We start from the raw sequence: 21,471 nt of genomic DNA, 5'->3' as shown, positions 1-21,471 counted from the left end.
TGTATGTTCTAATGCAACAATTGTTTTATCATACGAGAGTTATATTAGTACAATTAAAGTAATGACTTTTTTTTTTTTTTTAACTTCACTAATAATTTAAAAACATACTTTAACGTTTTCTACTTTTTCTTCAAATTGGAATGTTTTTAAAGATGTTTTTCATTATTAAATACATATTAATCAAGATCACATTTAGCTTTGAAAGCATTCTTGCAATTTCATTAGTTCATTAGAATATGGTTAACCATATAAATTGATTCCAAGTACATAATTTAAAATTAAAATCATATCAGATTTTGCATTGTATACTTAGCATCTAGGTCTCTTAAAGGGATAGTTCACCCAAAAATGAAGATTCTGTCATTCACTCACCCTCATGTCGTTCCAAACCCGTAAGACTTTTCAATCTTCGAAATACAAATGAAGATATTTTTAAATGAAATCCCTCCATTGACAGCTATGCAACTACCACTTTGACGCTTCAAAAAGTTCATAAAGAGATCGTAAAATGAATCCATATGAATTGAGCGGTTTAGTCCAAATTTTCTGAAGAGACTCGATCACTTTATATGATGAACAGATTTCATTTAGGCTTTTATTCACATAAACATTCATCAACTCACACATCAATTATGATAAACGGAGGCTTAAGTGTGTTCACTTGATGTGCGAGAACCAATGAGATTCATTCCACAGTGTTACGAAATCACATTTGAGCTTCCGCAAGTTCTCGCGCATCAATCAGGTTCGGTTGAGCTTCGGTTTATGTTCGCTGATCAATGTTTATATGTGAATAAAAGCCAAAAATTCAATCTGTTCATCATATAAAGTGATCAAGTCTCTTGAGAAAATTTGGACTAAACCGCTCAATTCATATGGATTCGTTCTATGGATACGATCTCTTTATGAACTTTCTGAAGCGTCAAAGTGGTAGTTGCGTAGCTGTCAATGGAGGAAGAGAAATCACTTATTTCATTAAAAAAAACTTCATTTGTGTTTCGAAGATGGTTTAGAAACAACATTGTGTAACTGACGACAGTTTTTTCATTTTTGGTGAACTATCCCTTTAAGGAGATGTCCGTTTGGGTACAAGTAAACAGGAACTACAATTAACTGGCCATGATTAATCTTTTAAGTTAAATTGTGCATTCGAAACACCTGAGATATTAACAGAAATGTGTTGTGGAGTAAATAATTCCTCCTCTGGCATCGCTATACCTATTAGACATTCTCAAACTTGCTGAATGCATTGTGAATAGTTATTAAGTTGTTTTATCATAAACTGTAGAAAAAAAGAAAGAAAAAAAAAAAAAAAACATACTTTTAAATTAAAAAACAGTTAAAATTAATAGACTTAATAGTGAGATCAACATTTCAAAGTATCTGGACAATCACATTAAAACTGCAGTCACATGTAATATTCTGAGTCATTAGTCACTGAAATTGTAAATATTCTTCTGCTCTGGGATTCAAGTAAAACGACACTGGATTTTAGTCCGAGATCAAGTCTTACACCTTAATATAACCTGTTCAGATGGAGAGTTTCTATTTACAGTCGATGTGATTTACTGTACTGTAAGAGCAATGAAGTGCCTTCATCAGAAGGTACAGAGGTGATGCGTTACCTGTCACATGTCATCCTTACTTGGAATGAACCTACAACCATTACACTAACTGGTCAGATCATTAACCATTAGATTCCCATCATCTGGAGATAATGTACACTAACAATTCATGATTCTTCATTACAATTAAAAGTGAGGACCTCATTTAAATCTAAACGTCGGTCTACTGGAAAACATTGAAGGTTTTCCTCTACCACTCTACCTTTCGCTTTTAGTCCTCTTTCGTACATTTTATTTTGTATTAATATGGTTTCTGAAGAAGCAGCTTCCACCATTTTTACATTATTATGTTATTCATGGCTTCATGGCATCGATTACAACAAGCATGGAATGTATGAACGCATATTTGTAGGTAGTAACAAACGTGCATTCAAACGAACACGCGCACACTCACACAATAAATTTCCTAGTTCTACGTGGCCTCATGTCTTCTTTAGACCGTCATGGGCAATCTCTTCTACCTCCTCTACAGGTCTTTTTTGCTCTGAGGGCTCTTCGAGTGGTTCTGCTCAGCTTTGGACAGGTCGGGCTTCTCCGGTGACATCAACTCCAGGAGATCCACTAAGGCCTTCTTGATATAAACGCCAAACTTGTGAGAATCCTGCAAAAAAACAAGAAAATTACAACCAAATAGCTAAATGTGATTTTCAACAATCAGGTGTAGCACCATAAAGTAATGTTGTCAAAAGTACTGAAATTTTTAAAAAAGTGGAGCTTTGAGCGCTGTTCAGCAGATTTGTAAACACCTCTGATTGGTCATTGTGTTCATGCGCTCATCAGATGTGTCTTAATTAAACGGAAAAGTTAGTTTTTTTGGAAAGAAACTTGAATAATATGTAAAATTATAAAGTAATGTTACAAGAAAAAAGTAATCTGATTAAGTATCCCATACACTGTAAGAGTTTTTCCCCTAACCAACTTTAGCAAGACATGCCAGTTTGTTCATTAGTCTCTTTTTCCTATTTCTGGAAATTGGTAAAGGAAGCAGATATTGGTGTACTAACAGTCTGAGGGCAGGAGTGTTTGCTGGAAATATGGAAGTTGATCATGTTTTCTCCGATGATGATGTAAGACACGCCATAACCATCATCTGCGACCTGTCAAGAGCACAAAGATGAACATTTATAAAAATTATTTAATTTAATAAACATTTAATTTATAAAAATGCATGGATAATAAAGTAAAAAAATGAGAATGTTGATGGATAAAAGTGAAATGTATGAATAATTCTGACCGGGCCAAATCCTCCACCGCAGGTGGTGTAGTCTGGGTGGTTAACGAAATCAAACAGCTCCACCTGCTGCAGTGGAGTCTGACTGGTGGACAGACGCCACGTTTCTGAAAGGACCTGAAGAGAAAACACACAAATATACAAATATTTTTAAATATGAAGATATTTACAAAATGAAAAGAACTGTATACACACATATATACACTACCGGTCAAAAGTTTCTGAACGGTACGATTTTTTAATGTTTTTAAAAGAAGTTTCTTCTGCTCACCAAGGCTTCATTTACTTGATCCAAAATACAGCAAAAACAGTAATATTGTGAAATAATTTTTACAATTTAAAATAACTATTTTCTATTTGAATATCTTTTAAGATGTAATTTATTCCTGTGATCAAAGTTGAATTTACTCCATTCTTCAGTGTCACATGATCCTTCAGATGAGATGATTCTAATATGATAAACATTTATTATTATCAATGTTGAAAACAGTTGTGTACAAATTTTTTTTCAGGATTATTTGATGCACAGAAAGTTCAAAAGAACAACATTTATCTGAAATAGAAAGCTTCCAAAATTCAGCTTTGCCAACAGAAATAAATTGCATTTTAAAATATATTCAAATAAAAAAAAAACTGTTATTTTAAATTGTAAATATATTTCACAATATATATGTTTCTGCTGTATTTTGTATCAAATAAATTAAGCCTTGGTGACCAGAAGAGACTTTTTAAAAACATTTTAAAAAAATGATACTGTTCAAAAACTTTTGACCGGTAGTATATATATATATATATATATATATATATATCAGCATAAATTAAAAGCTGTACCATGTTACCATGATGTATTAATACTTCACAATTTAAATAATAGCTTTTTCATCTTTTCCACTTTTATGTAATGAGAATTAACTAACAACGAGCAATACAATTGCTACAGTACGTATTAAAAAAGTTCATTGTTAGTTCATATTAACTCAGGTCCATTAAATAATATTAACTTCTGATTTTAATAATGTATTAGTAAATGTTGAAAACTAAGATAAATAAATGATTCAGAAGTATTTATCATTGTTCATGCTATGAACTAATGAAGTTAACTAATGTTAACAAGTAAAAAGTGTAAAGTTTATGTTTTGCACTACTATAATGAGAATCATCATGAATGTAATGTCACAATCCAAAAAATCCTAAAATGAGTTTCATTTTTTAAAATAAATTCTTTAAGCGCATTTCCAAGGAATCAAAATCAGTTACAACTTCCTTGTTGAGCTGATATAACAATGATATACAGTTACTGCAGGGACATTCCCAGAGTCACACACCTCTTTGAGGAATGGCGACTCCTCTCCCAGGTATTTGGACACAATGTAGAGGCAGAGCAGGTGTCGGTCTATCCCTCCTCCCGTCATAGCCATCCTGTACAGATGCTGGTGTTTCTCAGACGCCGTGCGGAAGAGACGTCGACACACCTCCTTACTCTACAGAGACACAGAGAGTGATGTTTAAATACGAGTACTATTTGTGATTTAATTGTTCTTAAACTATTCACAATACAGTTTGAAATGAAAAAGTAATCAACTGTCAAATAAAAATACTTAAATTACTTTATTAAAATGCAAAAAGTACAGGACATTCACATGCATTTTAAATGTAACAGCATTTAACAATTTTTTTGTTGTGACAAATATTTAAGTGTGTAGCGTGTGCATGCATGAATAATTTATGATGTTTATTACCTCTCCACCCTCCAGTGCTCGGACAAAAGCGCAGCTCTCACTGGTGCAGGAACGCACCGTCTCGGTCCGGCCCTCGCGGAACAAACGGGTCATAGACGCTTCGTAGGTCAGGGAGAACGTGCCTCGATTCTGGATTCGGGGAAGGAACGAGAAAGGAAAAATGTCATTATTATTACCTTGACAGTTACATAAATTGTTTAATGTTTCTTAAACAATTTCTGTGAACAGTTAAGTTGCTAAATTAGACAGAGATTTGTTAAATATACACAATAAATAAGTTTAAAATATAATATATAAAATATTTCAAAAGTATATTTTATATAAGTCATAAATGTAAGTAATATAAGTCGAGATATACCTTAGTAGTTGCATCAATGCAACTTGTTCCTGGTCAAAACATTTCCTACATAGTCATACATGTACAAAGCAATTTCAGTGTTCAGTAAAGTTTCTTAAAGTGCCCCTATTATGCTTTTTCAGATATTATCTTTCATATAGTGTGAGATATGGCTGTTTGTGAATGTAAAAGATCTGCAAAGTGCACAATAAATGTAGTTATTTTCTCTGAAAACAAATAATCGATTCTGAACTGCCTGAAACGAGTCGTCAGTAATTCAAACCAACATAGGTTTGTAACAAATTTGCATAATGCCAGCCTATGGTTTTCATTGGCTGCCAGTAAACAATGTCTACTTTGCCCCGCCCTCCAACAACAAATATGTGCTGAAGGAAGATTCGAAGTGGAGATTCAGATATGGTAATGGACGTTTCGTTTCCGACATGCGCTGTAATGGTCGACCAATCACAACAGACTGGGCCATCTGACCAATCAGAGCAGAGCAGGCTCTTGGAAAGGAGGGGTTTGGAGAGACATTTCTTGAACTGTTTTAGACACTTTGAGAAAAGAGCTGCAATGTGTATAATGAGAAGTGTTTTTTGACCATGGATGCATGTAAATCTATTGTAGGAGACTCCAAAACAACATTAGGAGCCTTCAAAATAGCATAATAGGGGCACTTTAAGATAGACAATGTAGATGTGTGAAATATATACACTTTATTAGTGTATAATATATCTTATATACAGTAAGTCACACTTCAAAATATTTGAATGTCACTGCATTAGATATGAAAAACATGAAAAAGTACACTTTCAAACATTTCACAAAAAATAAGTTTGTTTTAAATAATAAAACAATAGAAGTATTGCATGACTTTGTGTTTGTGAAGCTTCAGTGGAACATATTCATATTTAATGTGATTCTTGACACCTGTGGTTCCTCTGCTAGTGTGAACTTGAGGAGAACTGACTTCAGCACGCTGCGTTGGGTTTTGTGTCTTACCCTATAATAGGCCAACTGTAGCGCAATCTGAATGAAGGCATCTGGACTGATTTTACACTTTTTGATGGCGCCCTTGCCAAACTCTTGTATTGGGAACACATGGAAGTCGATGTCGTCGGCGAGAGCCTGAGCCACAGCGAGAGACTGTTCCACACGCTCCTGACACTGAAAACACACACAGGAAGATCAATTATTCAGTGTCTCCATTAGATGTCACTGTATACTGCATGACTGTAACATGAGAAGGTGTGACGGTGTGTTTGTTTGTACCTGTACAGGTATGTCCCAGGTTAGTCTAGTAGGTTGAGGCAGGGAGGAGGCGATGTCTCCTTTACAGTGACCTTCTTCATTATAACCCAACTGGAAACAATCGGTAGTCATCACATACTGAGAGAAAGAGACAGTGGTATTAGAAAACAGATAACATAGTAATAATAACAAACAGATTTGTAAGTTATTCTCTCTTTATTTGTTCACATGCATGTTTGAAACAAACAACAGTTCAGAAAAATGCAACTTTATATGCAACTATTACAATGACATCTTCACTGACAGAAAGAACTGATATCCATTTTTCATGCTGTACACTATAACACTGTGATACCTAAATTCACTTGTTGCATTTAAAATGATTTATTTGAGTTTTTAGTTTAATTTTTTATATACCCCAAAAAATGTATAGAATTTTAGCAGCCATTTGATGTAAATATTTATCTACTAGAATTTTATTATCCCTATTATAATCAAGCAAGAACTATATACAACCTACTGCTTAAGACAAGAAATCTTCCTATGAACCATATCAACTCATTCTTAGCAAGCATCATTAAGTTTATCTAATCTCTTAATTATTCATTTGTTCATAGTCTCTTCTTCACTCGTTCTGTCTCTCACCTCCCACACATGAGCCATTATAGGTGCATCCGCCCAAGAGTGTTCAGCATTGAGTCCGTTCTTTCCATTTTTATACACCACCACTGTGAACGACTTATCAAACCATCTAGGACCAAAAGAGCAAAACACTTTCTTAATAAAGAAATATATATATATTAGCAGCAAAAGAGCAAATATAGCAAAATATTTTTGTGTTGTCAATATGTTTAGCGTTTAGTGTATTTATAACATAACTGACGGACAGCTTTGGATGGATGAACATCTCACCTGTCGTAGCACTTGCCGTGCAGCAGGGACTTGGCATACCGATCCAAATTGCCAGCAGGATCATCTCCCATCATGCCTTGCTCATCGTCATCAAGGGCAACGAAGAACGCCGCTTTCTCAATGCAGTCCAGAGATCTCTTATTCACGCCTGAGCTGAAGAACTCCTTCCTCGCCTGGGCCCAAGGGATTCTGGGAAAGAAAGTTCAAAATATTTGAGCATTCATAGAAAAGCCTTAAAGAAATAAGTAAACTTAAATAAACGTCCATTTCATAATGTTCAGTTTTTATATCAGTGAAATGGAAGGATTATTAATAACATCAATGCATAAGAAATACTAAAATTTGGGTTATTAAAGTTAACTAAAACCATAAAAAAAAAGTGTTGAAATAATAAAAGAAAATAAAAAAATTAAATACTTGTTGTACTAAAATAACTAAAATGGAAATAAATAATAAAAACTATATAGACATTATTAAAAACAACTAATAAAAATGACAAAAACACAACAAACTTACTAAAACTTAAAATGAAAAGCAAATACAAAAATAAAATCTAATTCAAAATGTATATAAAAATCTAAAATATCTCAATTACACTAAATTAACACTAATTATTTGCTAAATATGCACAATTTTAATTTAAAATGATTTCTAACCAATCATTTGATCTACATTAACTGTACATTGTGCAACTTTTATTCAAATGTGGCATTTTACGTTTATTTACAAACAGAAATCTGTGCACATGCATGTTTGTTTTGTGTCAGATGAACAGTTTATAGTGTGTCAGCAGCAGTACCTGTCCCCTGCCGTCAGCGCTGCCAGTTTGGCCTCTCCGGGCGCAGGGGGTGACGGGTCGTCAAGGATACGCTGAACCTGGTGCTCGATCTCTCTGGGAGACAGCATACGGCCAGCATGATACAGCCACAGGCGGAAAAAACGCCCTCGGTGGAAGACCGCGACATACTCACTGTCCTGCCAGTGAGTCAGGCAATCTAAAAACACACCGAAAATCATTAAATGCAAATTCTTAATGTTTGCATTCATGCTTTGTGCGTTATTATGAGCTTTTGAAGCATCTGAAAATGATACCAAAAACTGAAGATAAAGATTTTAAAGACATTCAGAGAAGAGGACAAGTCTGAGTGTGTTTGTGCATCATTGTGTACAACACAAACCAGGAGAGTCCGGGGTGTGTGTGTGTTTGTGAAAATTTATACAGCAGATGTGTTTGTACTTGTGACCTTTCGAGAAAACAGACTAATGTCAACATCAGTTCATCCTAGAAAGTATGAGGAAATGTGGAGAAAAGACTGAAAACCACGATTTCCACAAACGTATTAAGCAGAATGTCTGTTTTCAACATTAATAACATTAAAAAATGCTTCTTGAACACCAAATCATCATATTAGAATGATTTCTGAAGGATCATGTGACACTGAAGACTGGAGTAATGATGCTGAAAATACAGCTTTGATCACAGGAATAAATTACATTTTAAAATATATTTAAAAAAAAACAAACAGTTATTCTAAAATGTAATAATATTTCACAATATCACGTTTTATTGTAACTCAGATCAAGTAATGCAGCCTTGGTGAGCCAAAGAGACATAAACATTTTAAAAATCTAGCGTTACCTGTCTCTTCTCCAGGAATGCGTGTGGTGTTGAAAATCCTCTCACACTGAGCAGCACACAAAGGAATATTTAAACCTGGAACACGACTCTAAAAAAAACAGAGTTATATTGTTAATCAAGGTAACTTAACCATTTTCCACCCTCTCACTGACAATTACAATTAAAGGGACAGGCCACCCAAAAATTCTAATTATTCATTATAATTAGTGAACTATCCCTTTAAGAATGCTGTTATTGCTATTGTAACTACATGTAAATGACTTATGATTATCTAACCTCAGTGTACTGGCATTCAAAACCTCTATCACCAAAAGTTGCTAATATGATCCGCTATTCTGCTTAATACTGTATGTAAATTGGAGTGGGGTTTAGTTGCTACAAGTTTTGTGGTGTATAATGTTATATGCACACTACAGCAAAAACGTTTTCCGGTTATATTGTTATTTTTAATTCAAGTATGCAAAACCCTGACTCAATACAGACACAGTCAACCGCAATGATTGTGGCTTTTCCCTATTCACACACACACACACACACACTCTCCATTACCCATCTACAGTTTAACGAAGTTCAATGCACAGCTAAAAACAGCTCTGTGATCAATCTCTGTCATTGCTCGGGGCGACAAGAGGTTTCACCCTCCACATAATACCATCTGTCAGTGCTGCAATGTGGACTCACAGGTTTGATTTCCTCTCTGTTGAGTTTCCTGCGGTACAAGAGACAAGCATGCAGCGTGTTTCCTGCTCTCGCTGCTTGAATCGGTGTAGGTGTCACGTACAGGAAGTCCTGAGAACGAAATAGAAGGACTTTACCAAATCGCTTTACCACTAGAACTTCCTGCTTGTTCGTGTGATTGTTTTCATTCTGCGAGTCGTACCATTCCATAGTAGTTGCTATTGACCATGATTGGGCTACGCCCCCTCAGATAGATATACTCCTCCCACCAATCGCTGACCTTGAAGATGCAGACACAAGAAAGATGAATTCAGTCTAGGACAGGGCGATACATCAAATATTAGTGACATTATTGAGATATCTTTGCTGACAATACAAAATTAGGAATATTGTGTATATGGTGATAATGTTTTTTAAAAGAAAGCTTATAAAGATAGTAAGCAGCTGTTCACCAAGCTTACGATTAAATTTCATATTTGAAATCTGACAACCATCATCTCATAAATTTAGTTTCTAAACACTGAAATACTTGTTTTGGTCATTCATTTAGATGAGAAAATGTTTCAAACTGCAAGTTTTTGAAAACAATACTGTTATTGTCTCTGTGTAAACTACAAAAAAAATGAGAATTTGTGAAAACGGTGACGTCATGCGCATGCGTATGCGTTCAGTCAATAGGCGTGTAGTGTTTCTTTACAAAGTGACATCGCCAGGCGATAGTCGTTTTCAGGTCATTTTGACAGTGCTGTCGTCTATACACAGAAAATGCAAATGAAAAACGTTTCCGTTTTTAGTACATTCTTGTCGTGTAAACGTACCCTCAATTTTTCAAGAGCAAATGCAGAAATATCAATATATATATTCTGAATATCATATTTGGAAAAATATTGAGATCGATCGCCCAGCACTGATTCAATCTCAAAGTAAAACCAGTCAGGATATCTTTGTACCATCTTAAAACAAGCAAAAAGATGATTTTCAGGTCAACGTGAATAAAAAAAAAACTGACACTATTTTACTTATTAAATTCAATATTCATTTCAATATTAAACTTAATTCTTTGCCTCTGCTTATAAGCACACTATTTATTCTAAAAAAATATATAAATGCTTGTTTTCATAATCTTTCCTCAAAACCTAACAAAAAAGCAATATGAACAACTTATCACAAATCCTTCTTTCCAATCACCTTTATTTTGGTGTGTAATGCCTACTTTTTATGATCCAACCAATTCCTTTTAAAGGTGCCCTCGAATGAAAAATTGAATTTATCTTGGCATAGTCAAATAACAAGAGTTCAGTACATGGAAATGACATACAGTGAGTCTCAAACTACACTGTTTCCTCCTTCTTATATAAATCTCATTTGTTTAAAAGACCTCCGAAGAACAGGCGAATCTCAACATAACGCCGACTGTTACGTAACAGTCGGGGTGTACGCCCCCAATATTTGCATATGCCAGCCCATGTTCCCAACATTATGAAAGGCATTACACAAGGGCAGGCATTAATGTCTGGAGCAGCACAGCTGAATCATCAGACTAGGTAAGCAAGCAAGAACAACAGCCAAAAATGGAAGATGGAGCAATAATAACTGACATGATCCATGATAACATGATATTTTTAGTGATATTTGTAAATTGTCTTTCTAAATGTTTTGTTAGCATGTTGCTAATGTACTGTTAAATGTGGTTAAAGTTACCATCGTTTCTTACTGTATTCACGGAGACAAGACTGTCATTATTTTCATTTTTAAACACTTGCAGTCTGTATAATGCATAAACACAACTTAATTCTTTATAAATCTCGCCAACAGTGTAGCATTAGCCGTTAGCCACGGAGCACAGCCTCAAATTCATTCAGAATCAAATGTAAACAATATAACAGTATACAATACTCACATAATCCGACGCATGCATGCCGCATGCATGACGAACACTTTGTAAAGATCCATTTGAGGGTTATATTAGCTGCGTAACTTTGTTTATGCACTGTTCAAGGCAAGCGCGAGCTCCGTGGGCGGGAGCACGAGAATTAAAGGGCCAGTAGCCCTGAATCGGCTCATTTATAATGATGCCCCAAAATAGGCAGTTAAAAAAATGAATTTAAAAAAATCTATGGGGTATTTTGAGCTGAAACTTCACAGACACAGACCTTAGACTTATATTACATCTTTTTAAAAAAAGTTCTAGGGCACCTTTAATTAAATTAAACTCCTTCCTAAGCTTTCTTTCTTAAACATTCAGTTTCACTCTGATATATATCAGACTAGGGAATTAAAACAGGTTGCAAACAGCATTTTTAAGGTTGCATTTTAAGACTGACAGGTATAGTCTGAAATTCATGTGGTTGTTCTCACATAGTTGGAGGCCCACATGGCTTTCAGTTTGAGGTACCACTGCAGGCGGTTCCCTAGACCGCTCTCGAACTCCTTGGCCAGAGTCGTGATCCTCTCGTATTCCGAATCGCTCATCAACGGACGCGCAGACTCCAGGAACTAGAGCAAAACAGAGACAGCTCGGGATGTTAATAAATCATCATTTTTCGATGCATTTTGCTGCTGCTGATGTTGACATAATGATAATCTCACCCTGTCAACAGTGTCCTTGACTGCTGGGACAGGCAGGTTGGGCAAAGAGCCCTGGTAGCTGTACAACAGAGGCTGCCTGCCTGAGAAGATCCGGACCATGGCCTGAAAACAAGCACATTTAAAAGGGTAAAAAGTTAAATACTTGTTGAATTGAAGCTGATTTGGAACAATGTGTAAAAGTGCTATACAAATAAAACTGTATTGACTCCAATGCAGCAAATTTGGGGCAGGACTATCCGTTTGCCAACCAATTGCAGAAGTGATGCGTGTTCTGGAAGTCAATGTTTTTGCTTTTCTGTTTGGTGATACTGGAATCACAGGACATCAGGACACACTTCACCTTTATTTACCGTTGCAGGTTGGGTGGTTGTTGTTTAGGTGTGTCTGATAGTATGACTGTACTAACCGCCCAGATTTTGGTGGTGTTGGACACCTTCCCATGCTGTTCAAACATCCAGCCGTGATAGGACAGTAACTGCTTCAAGCAGAGCCTCATGGTGAAGATCAGGGAGAACCAGAGCAGAGTGCTGAACAACACGGCAGAAACCACCGTCCGACACTGAATGCTCAGAGAATCACTAGAGAAAGACAGACAAGATTACACTACTGCATGCAATACTTCAGTAAATTTTTTAGTTTTTGGGACACTTTATGAAACAGGTGCAGTTTGATAAGGTGAATGTATGTCATTTTTTTTTAGGATTGTAAATATCCTATCAGACCATTTTTTTGTCCTTGATTTTGGTATGTTTTGTGTTTGTTTACTGTGTGGTTTTCATGTTCTTCTTTGTATTTTAATGTGAATTTTCTTTCTTCTGCTGCCCATCATGACCAGGACTCCCTGGTAGAAGAGATACTGTATTTCAATGAGACCTGCCCCTTAAATAAATAAATACATAAAATAAAAAATAAAAAATGTATTTAAGTGTTGCATGATCATTTCGAGGATATTTTCAGTTATTACTTATTTACTACTTAAAATAATGATAACAGCCATTTTAAGATTATCCATTACTTACAAACATGAAATAGATAATTACTTTAAAAAGAGAAAATATTATAGGGCCGATGCATAACCTGAGAACACAACTTTTAAATAAGTCTTTTAAATAACACTTTATATTTACTAAAATCTAAAAATACATACACTACCATTCAAACGTTTATAAGACTTTGTAATGTTTTCGAAATAAGTCTTCTGCTCTTCTACATTTATTTGATCAAAAACAGTAAAAACAGTAATATTGTAAAAAAATAAAAAAAAAAAAAAAAAAATAATAATAATATATATATATATAATATATATATATATATATATATATATATATATATATATATATATATATATATATATATATAACAATTTAAAATAGCTGTTTTCTATTTGAATATATTTTAAAATGTAATTTATTCCTTTGATCAAAGCTGAATTTTCAGCATCATTACTCCAGTCTTCAGTGTCACATGATCCTTCAGAAATCATTCTAATATGCTGATTTACTGCTCAAGAAACATTTCTTACTATTGTCAATGTTGAAAACAGAAAGGGTGAAGAAAGTAAAGAAAACTGAATTTTTGTTTATGTGTTTAGAAAAATGCTTTATATTAAATGGCATAAAGTTGGCAGCTATTCATTATTAAAGTCATTGTTACACACATTTATGAGGGTCATAAAATAGCATCTGTGTTGTAAAATAATTCTTTTGCTTTTGTCTGAAGCCAACTCAGTCAAGGTGTGTGAAGGTACACACACCCTCTTCAGGCACGCTCATGTTTTCATGGGTGGAAACTGATATTCTTTTAAAAAGCTTGTAAAGTGAGTTACATAAGAGGATGACAATTGTTTCATGTGTATCTTTGAGTCACTAAAGCAGTTTACACTGCAGATAATTCATTTGTTTCTGAACTGGGATCAAATTCAACAATGTGACCTCTTTTACCTGACAGGCAGATGTTCTTGGATCTTAGCGATGAGGCCCATGGAAGGGTCCGAGCGCGTGTACATGGTGGCCAGGATCGCAATGACAACAAACAGCCATGAGGACGGGCTGGCGGGATACACACCAGTGATCACACTGTTCTGTACGAGAGAAGCAGTGAACAAACAAGAGAAATGAGGAAACACGGCCAGAATAAACAAAAGACACACTAAGAAATCCAGCTGGGGAATGTGTGAGAATTATTGATGTTAAACATGCACAAAAATAAACCCGGACAGATTTAGTAGACGACAATATAAAATCAAAATGAGCCATTTGCTTTTTTAATAAAGATTGTGCACTTTATTGTTCATGTGCATTTTATTCTAAAATAAATATTTGTTTTTATAATCAAATATCAAAATGCCTTGATTTTCTCTGAAACAAAAGCAATATTGAGAAAGAGATAATATTTAAGTGCCCCTATTATGCCATTTTAAAAGGTTCCTAACGTTGTTTTGGAGTCTCCTAGAACAGGTTTACATGCATCCAAGATCAAAAACACTTTCATTTCCTCATAATATCTATTGCAGCTTCAGCTCTTTTCTCACAGTATCTGAAACTGAAACAGTTTGATAAAGGATTCAGTCTCTAAGCCCCTACTTCTGAGAGCCTGCTCTGCTCTGATTGGTCAGATGGTTCAGTCCAACTGCTTACAGCGTGTTTTACATTCACAAACAGCTATATTACACACTACACGAAAGGTAATAACCAAAAAAGCATAATAGGGGCACTTAAGACAAACTTTAAGTTGGCTTTAAGAAGCCGGTCCAGAAAGTTTGAAGCAGTTTTAAAAGATTGTGAAGTGTGAGAGTTTAAGTTTTAGTTTAGATAGTAGATAGATAGATAGATAGATAGCCCTCCAAAAGTTTGGAAACGCCCTAGAAAAGTGGGGTTTTGGACAATATTGGCATGAATCCTTTATAATTTGTGATCACTTTGCACTGATAAGGGACAACACAAACTACAAAAACATATATTTTATTAAAATTATCATAATATATATATACACTGCCCTCCAAAAGTTTGGAAACGCCCTAGAAAAGTGGGGTTTTGGACAATATTGGCATGAATCCTTTATAATTTGTGATCACTTTGCACTGATAAGGGACAACACAAACTACAAAACATATATTTTATTAAAATTACATAATATATATTACACTGCCCTCCAAAAGTTTGGAAACATATTTTATCCTTTATAATTTGTGATCACTTTGCACTGATAAGGGACAACACAAACTACAAAAACATATATTTTATTAAAATTATCATAATATATATATACACTGCCCTCCAAAAGTTTGGAAACGTCCTAGAAAAGTGGGGTTTTGGACAATATTGGCATGAATCCTTTATAATTTGTGATCATTTTGCACAAACTACGAAAACATATTTTATTACATAAACAGATTATGCATAGAAAAAAACGTAAATTTTTGTTAGATAGATAGATAGATAGATAGATAGATAGATAGATAGATAGATAGATAGATAGATGTTAGGGTGTTGCTATGCGGTTGCTGAGGTATTCTGGGTGGTTGCTAGGGTGTTGTTATGCGGTTGCTAGGGTACTCAGGGTGGTTGCCAGGGTGTTGCTATGCTGTTGCTAAGGTATTCTGGGTGGTTGCTAGGGAACTTGGGGTGGTTGCTAGGGTGTGGTATACGGCTGCTAGGATATTCGGGGTGGCTGCTAGGGTGTTGCTATGCGGTTGCTAGGGTACTCGGGGTGGTTGCTAAGGTGTTGCTATGTGGTTGCTAAGGTTTTTTGGGTGGTTGCTAGGGTACTCGAGCTGGATGCTAGGATGTTGCCAGCATGATTTGTGTGGTTGCTAGGCGGTTGCCATGGTGTTCTGGGTGGTTGCTAAGTGGTTGCTAGGTTGTTCTGTGTGGTTGCTATGAGATAGATAGATAGATAGATAGATAGATAGATAGATAGATAGATAGATAGATAGATAGATAGATAGATAGATAGATAGATAGATAGATAAAAGATGCAAATATCATTTCACGTTTACCTTCAGCCGTGTGACACGTTTCTTCCAGGAGCGGAAGCCTGACAGATAGACCTGTTTCAGGGCCTCATGGGACAGCTGCAGGTCGATCCCCTCTGGAGTGATCGTGAACTGAAACGCCACGGCCTGATGGGCTTCTGCCATTTCTAAAGAGAGTGTGAGACAAAAGCAGAGGCTCAAATTTCACTGCAGCAAAGGTACTTTATGCAGGCGAGTGCATGATTGCAGCTCTCAACGTGGCGGCACCACATACCCATCCCATTATCTCACTTATACTTATACATCCACCATCCATTATGAATCAACAAGTTCGACATTTGAGTTATGATCCATTAAGGCAAGAGCAGCGAGTGCTGATACAGGCAGACGTTTCTGTCAAGGGTTCGTTTATGCTTATAAAACACACGAGAGGCTCTACAGTCAGTCTGTGTAACGAGAGGAAACTTCCTTCAAAACTCTCGTTCTTTTTCATTTCACATTCAGACAGATCAGACACTTACACTTTATATATTAATAAAATGTATAAATAAATAAAATCACTCCCACATCTACATCCAGACAAGATGTATCTATGGCAACAGTGTTGTTATGGAAACCAAGAGCAAAGGGTTCCCTCGTGATTACCAGTCTGCTGCTCAACCAAAACACTGTTACAGTATTCAACAAGAGTCACTTAAACCTTCATACATACAGTGACATACACAGGCTTTACACTGTCAAAGCATTATTAAAATAATTTACATGCCTATAGATTTGTACATGCATATAAAATATTCATATATTCCAGTGACAAATGAGAAATGTTAGTGTTAACTAAAATAGAATATAAATAGAAATATAAAAAAATAATAAAAAAGACAAAAGCTCAAGAAAATGACTAAATGAACACTAAAAATATAATAAAACTCATTTAAAATATGAATAAATACTATAATAGTATATAAATAATAAAGTAACACTGAAAGGTGATAAAATAACAAATTATTACACAATATTTAATGAATGTAATTTTTTTACATTTATATTTCTGAGCCATGTGACCTGAGTGAAACACTTTTTTTATTAAAAGTTTTTCTAAAAATTCTGATTTTTAAAAAATAAAATATGCTTCACAGTTTTTTATATAGTTTTATTTTTTAAGATAATATTTTATAAATATAAATAATTGTATACATAAAATGTTATATACATACACATACAGTCAAACCAATCATTCAGACATTTTTTTAATATATATTTTTACTAGTGGGTGCAGGACACTTTAGTTCATTTATGTAAGTGAGGATAGCAAAATAAAGTAAAATGTGACATATTATACCCAAAAACTCTTCATACAGTGAACTACCGGTAAAATTGATAAAAATTTGGGACCAAAATTATTCAGACACTTTGACCTGACCATGTTTTGCTTAAGTGTTATCTGACATCATTAAGATTAATTTTTTGACAGTTTAACTGTGAGACCTTGTCATATTTTATTACAATTTTTTTTAACTATAGTGACTAAACTGTATTAATGAATGAAATGTTCAAGGTGTCTGAATAAATTTTGGTTTGATATATATATATATATATATATATATATATATATATATATATATATATATATATATATATATATATATATATATATATACACACACTGCCCTCCAAACGTTTGGAAACACCCCTGGCAAAGTGTGGTTTTGGACGATATCAGCATAAATCCTTATCATTTTTTGGTGCAAATACATTACAGTAACTTGACATTATCATTGAAGACCAGCAATAATAATTTTCATTTTGATTACATAATAATGGCAATATATACATGTCAAAGTCAGACATGCCCCTTTGCCAGCTGTGATGCCTGGTTACTGGTTTAAACTTGGCCGAGGTTTTTAAAAGATTTTGGGGTTAGCACACCTTAATAGCTTCAACAATTGATTGCCAATTAAGTTTAGAATACAATGAACCAATTAGATTAGGTCAGATAGCTGCTAATGCTGGATATTTTGATGAATTGAAAATTTAAGTTTTTTTCTATGCATAATCTGTTTATATAATAAAATATGTTTTCGTAGTTTGTGTTGTCCCTTATCAGTGCAAAGTGATCACAAATTAAAAAGGATTCATGCCAATATTGTCCAAAACCCCACTTTTCTAGGACGTTTCTTTGAGGGCAAACTTTGAGGGCAGTGTATATATATATATATTATGATAATTTTAATAAAATATATGTTTTCGTAGTTTGTGTTGTCCCTTATCAGTGCAAAGTGATCACAAATTATAAAGGATTCATGCCAATATTGTCCAAAACCCCACTTTTCTCGGACGTTTCCAAACTTTTGGAGGGCAGTGTATATATATATTATGATAATTTTAATAAAATATATGTTTTCGTAGTTTGTGTTGTCCCTTATCAGTGCAAAGTGATCACAAATTAAAAAGGATTCATGCCAATATTGTCCAAAACCCCACTTTTCTAGGGCGTTTCCAAACTTTTGGAGGGCAGTGTATATAATAATTTTAGCATAAAATAATTTTAGCATAAAAATAAGCTCATAAATCAAAGATCTGATAAGAAAGAAAGTTCAGAAAACTAAGTATGCAAATAAATACACAATCCCACGTCATCACATGGGGCGCTGCTCTCTGGGACTCTGCGGGAAATATGCAAATGAGGAACCTTCAACTGCACTATCACATGTGACCAGAAGAGGGCGCTGCACAGAGATGAATTGAATGACCTTTAACCTAATTAAAATAACGACCTGAATTAATTAATATATGTTGTACTAAAACACTGGAGTTTGCTCTTTTTGGAATAAGGGAACAAAATAATATTAAAATAATAAAGCATACATGAGTCAAAAAAAGATATAACACCGTAATGAACAAGTGCCAGACTTTATCAAAGGCTTATCAATTAAATTACTACCAACTCTTCCAACAAAACACAGACTATCTGAATTATAAAAAGGGCATATTGCATAACAGAAGCAGTTAATCAGTAATTTCCCATAGTAATCTAAAAAAATAAAAACCTAGCGGGCGAAAAACAAACAGAGAGCCAGAAAACAGCCGTTATAAACTACAGTTAGACGGTCGATCAGATCAAAATGGCAGCTGAACTGAGAGTCTAATGTCATTAAATAGTGATGGAAATGTATTGTAAGTATTATCAAGGCCAATAACGGATGATTGTTAGCACAGCAGCTATAAAAACCGTTAATCAGCACAAAATACCCCTCACATCTCCATCATCCATCGTCTCCACACACTACAGACCATCAAGCATCATTATAGTGACAGAAAGCATCATCTCTAACGTTACCTGCTGTTTACTGATGTTACTGATGACGGGAACAAAGTGACGGGCTCCTTTCCTCCCTTCTGCTTTTGTGGAACATAAACATAAACAAATAATTACGTTACTAATAATCTCGTAAGTACCCCGGTATAGATGCTGACGGCTCACTGGTATGAAGCGTAACTGGATACAAACTGCCTTTGATACTAAGTGCGAAAGAATGTAAAAGATACAGCGATGAGGGCGGGAAACAAGCGGCTCGGAAGTGAGCTGGGATTGGTTAGAATGCGATGACGTCCTTGTGGAATAACTTGACGAGCGCGCTGGCAAATCATCGGATAGAATGGCGCGTAACGGGCGGGAAGCGTCGCTGTGATTGGATGTCACAGCTGTCAATCAAAGATTAGGGACAGGCAGCAGTGACACGGCTTAGTTTGATCATGGGTGCGGAACAGGGAGTATAAAATAAACATTTTAGTGTTATTATCAAGCAGAAGTAGATATCCGTGCAAAATCATTTCCGCTACGTCATACACTGCCTCTCTGGTCAATTTAGTTCATATATTATCTTATTTTGCAAATTTATTTTCACTTAACGTTACATGTTTCTTATTCTTAATTTACATGGGTCAATGACAAATAAGGATGTCTGAGATCATATAAAGGAGGATATTTTAAAAATATATAGTTTAAATGTTCACATAATGTTAAAGTATTAGTCATTGTACAACATTTTTAACATTTTAACTGCTTTTCCTTGCAGCTTAAATCTATGTGTGTGTGCAAAACTCCTTGTTTTACGAAATGTTTTTTCATTTTCAAGTTTAAACATTTATGCAACAAATACTAAATACAAAAAACTAACTATTAAAAGTAATTTTACAGACATTAAAATCAGTGTTCATCATAGAAGATGTGTATTTAAGTCACTGTATGAATAAAAATACATTCTTAATGCATTTTTGAATAACAGATCTGGACAAAAAAAGTGTCAAATTATCAATACACATACATGATGTCTTCTGTTTTACAAAGTGCTATAGCTTAAAGTTAAAGTTAAAGTTAAAGTTAATCCTCCTTAAGGATTTTCCATGACTCATTTTGTTGTGTCCATGAGTGATTTTTGTGAGACTACTATTTTAAAAGAGGAAGTCTAAACTGTTGAATTGTTTTGTTCTGATGTAATGAGTGAGAACGGAAGTGAACAAAATGGATGAAGTTCGCTACTTGTGTCTCGTGTGCTACGTACAGACACAACAGACTTTTTCCATCAAAGTGGGAAAAGACCACCCAGCCCCTCGACCCCCCTTCCCATGCCTTACATAAGATGTTCAACTGGCCTATTTCACAGCAGGAATTACCTGTGGGTGAGCATGGAGCAGGATTTACCCCTCTGTTTAAATTAGTGTCTTTCACCTTTCCCACAAATATTGATTACTGAAGTCAACATGCTCACAATGTGAACTGTTATATGAATCTGGACCTCATGTTAAAGGTACAGTAAGCAATTTCTGAGAAACGCTGAGCACCAAAACACACTTGGAGCCAATCAGCAGTAAGGGGTGTGTTCATTAATGAGGGAGGAGGTGCCATGTGTTGCATGGCATGTTTGTGAATTTGGGGGCGGAGCTTTAAAGATAGGGGTGTGATCCTTCTGGATAGGGGCATGTTTGTTTTGCTGGTTTCAAATATCAACAGCATTTCTCTGAAATCGCTTACTGCGCCTTTAAGTTCATTTTATTTACTCTCACTGAAGTTATCTAAATAGCGCCCTCTTGGTATTTACTGCTGCACTGTTTGCAGACGTCCATGAAGAGCTGTTCAAAGTGTGGAGTGTTTCCCTTTAGCACAGTAACACAATTCAAACACACAGTTGTTCTGAAGAGCCACTTCACTATCGTTTAGTTTATTCTGATAAACTGCGTTAAAGAACTTTGCATCCATTTTAAAATACTAGTGTAATATTAGATATCACAGATAGTGTCAAATGATAGATAGATAGATAGATAGATAGATAGATAGATAGATAGATTTAACAAAAACTTAACTCAAGTAACCTTTTAGTTACTGTAGCTCAAATTTCCAATGTTGAACCCAATAGCGGGGCATGTTGTCACAATGAAACCTGCCATTAAACAAAACAAAATTTCCAACAATAAAACAATTATGAAATAGTTGAAT

General features: G+C 34.8%; 1 protein-coding gene across 1 annotated transcript; it reads right to left on the bottom strand.

Moving 5' to 3' along the window:
- Positions 1-1,576: 1,576 nt before the first annotated feature.
- Positions 1,577-19,550, bottom strand: LOC125257783 (carnitine O-palmitoyltransferase 1, liver isoform). Its single transcript, XM_048174475.1, has 19 exons — positions 19,315-19,550; positions 16,002-16,144; positions 13,945-14,084; positions 12,411-12,582; positions 12,005-12,106; positions 11,774-11,911; positions 9,618-9,695; positions 9,419-9,526; positions 8,738-8,825; positions 7,898-8,093; positions 7,099-7,287; positions 6,832-6,937; positions 6,208-6,324; positions 5,938-6,102; positions 4,596-4,724; positions 4,182-4,337; positions 2,860-2,973; positions 2,630-2,722; positions 1,577-2,226 (listed from the first exon to the last, which is right to left on the bottom strand). Exons 2-19 carry the CDS (start codon positions 16,140-16,142, stop codon positions 2,092-2,094), a joined length of 2,367 nt encoding a protein of 788 aa, XP_048030432.1. The 5' UTR covers positions 16,143-16,144; positions 19,315-19,550; the 3' UTR covers positions 1,577-2,091.
- Positions 19,551-21,471: the final 1,921 nt, after the last annotated feature.

The sequence above is a fragment of the Megalobrama amblycephala genome, linkage group LG22 (genome assembly GCF_018812025.1).
Source record: "Megalobrama amblycephala isolate DHTTF-2021 linkage group LG22, ASM1881202v1, whole genome shotgun sequence".
In the NCBI taxonomy this organism is placed as follows: Eukaryota; Metazoa; Chordata; class Actinopteri; order Cypriniformes; family Xenocyprididae; genus Megalobrama; species Megalobrama amblycephala.
The sequence above is the reverse complement of the archived record's forward strand: the minus strand, read 5'-3'. Positions and strand labels throughout refer to the sequence as shown.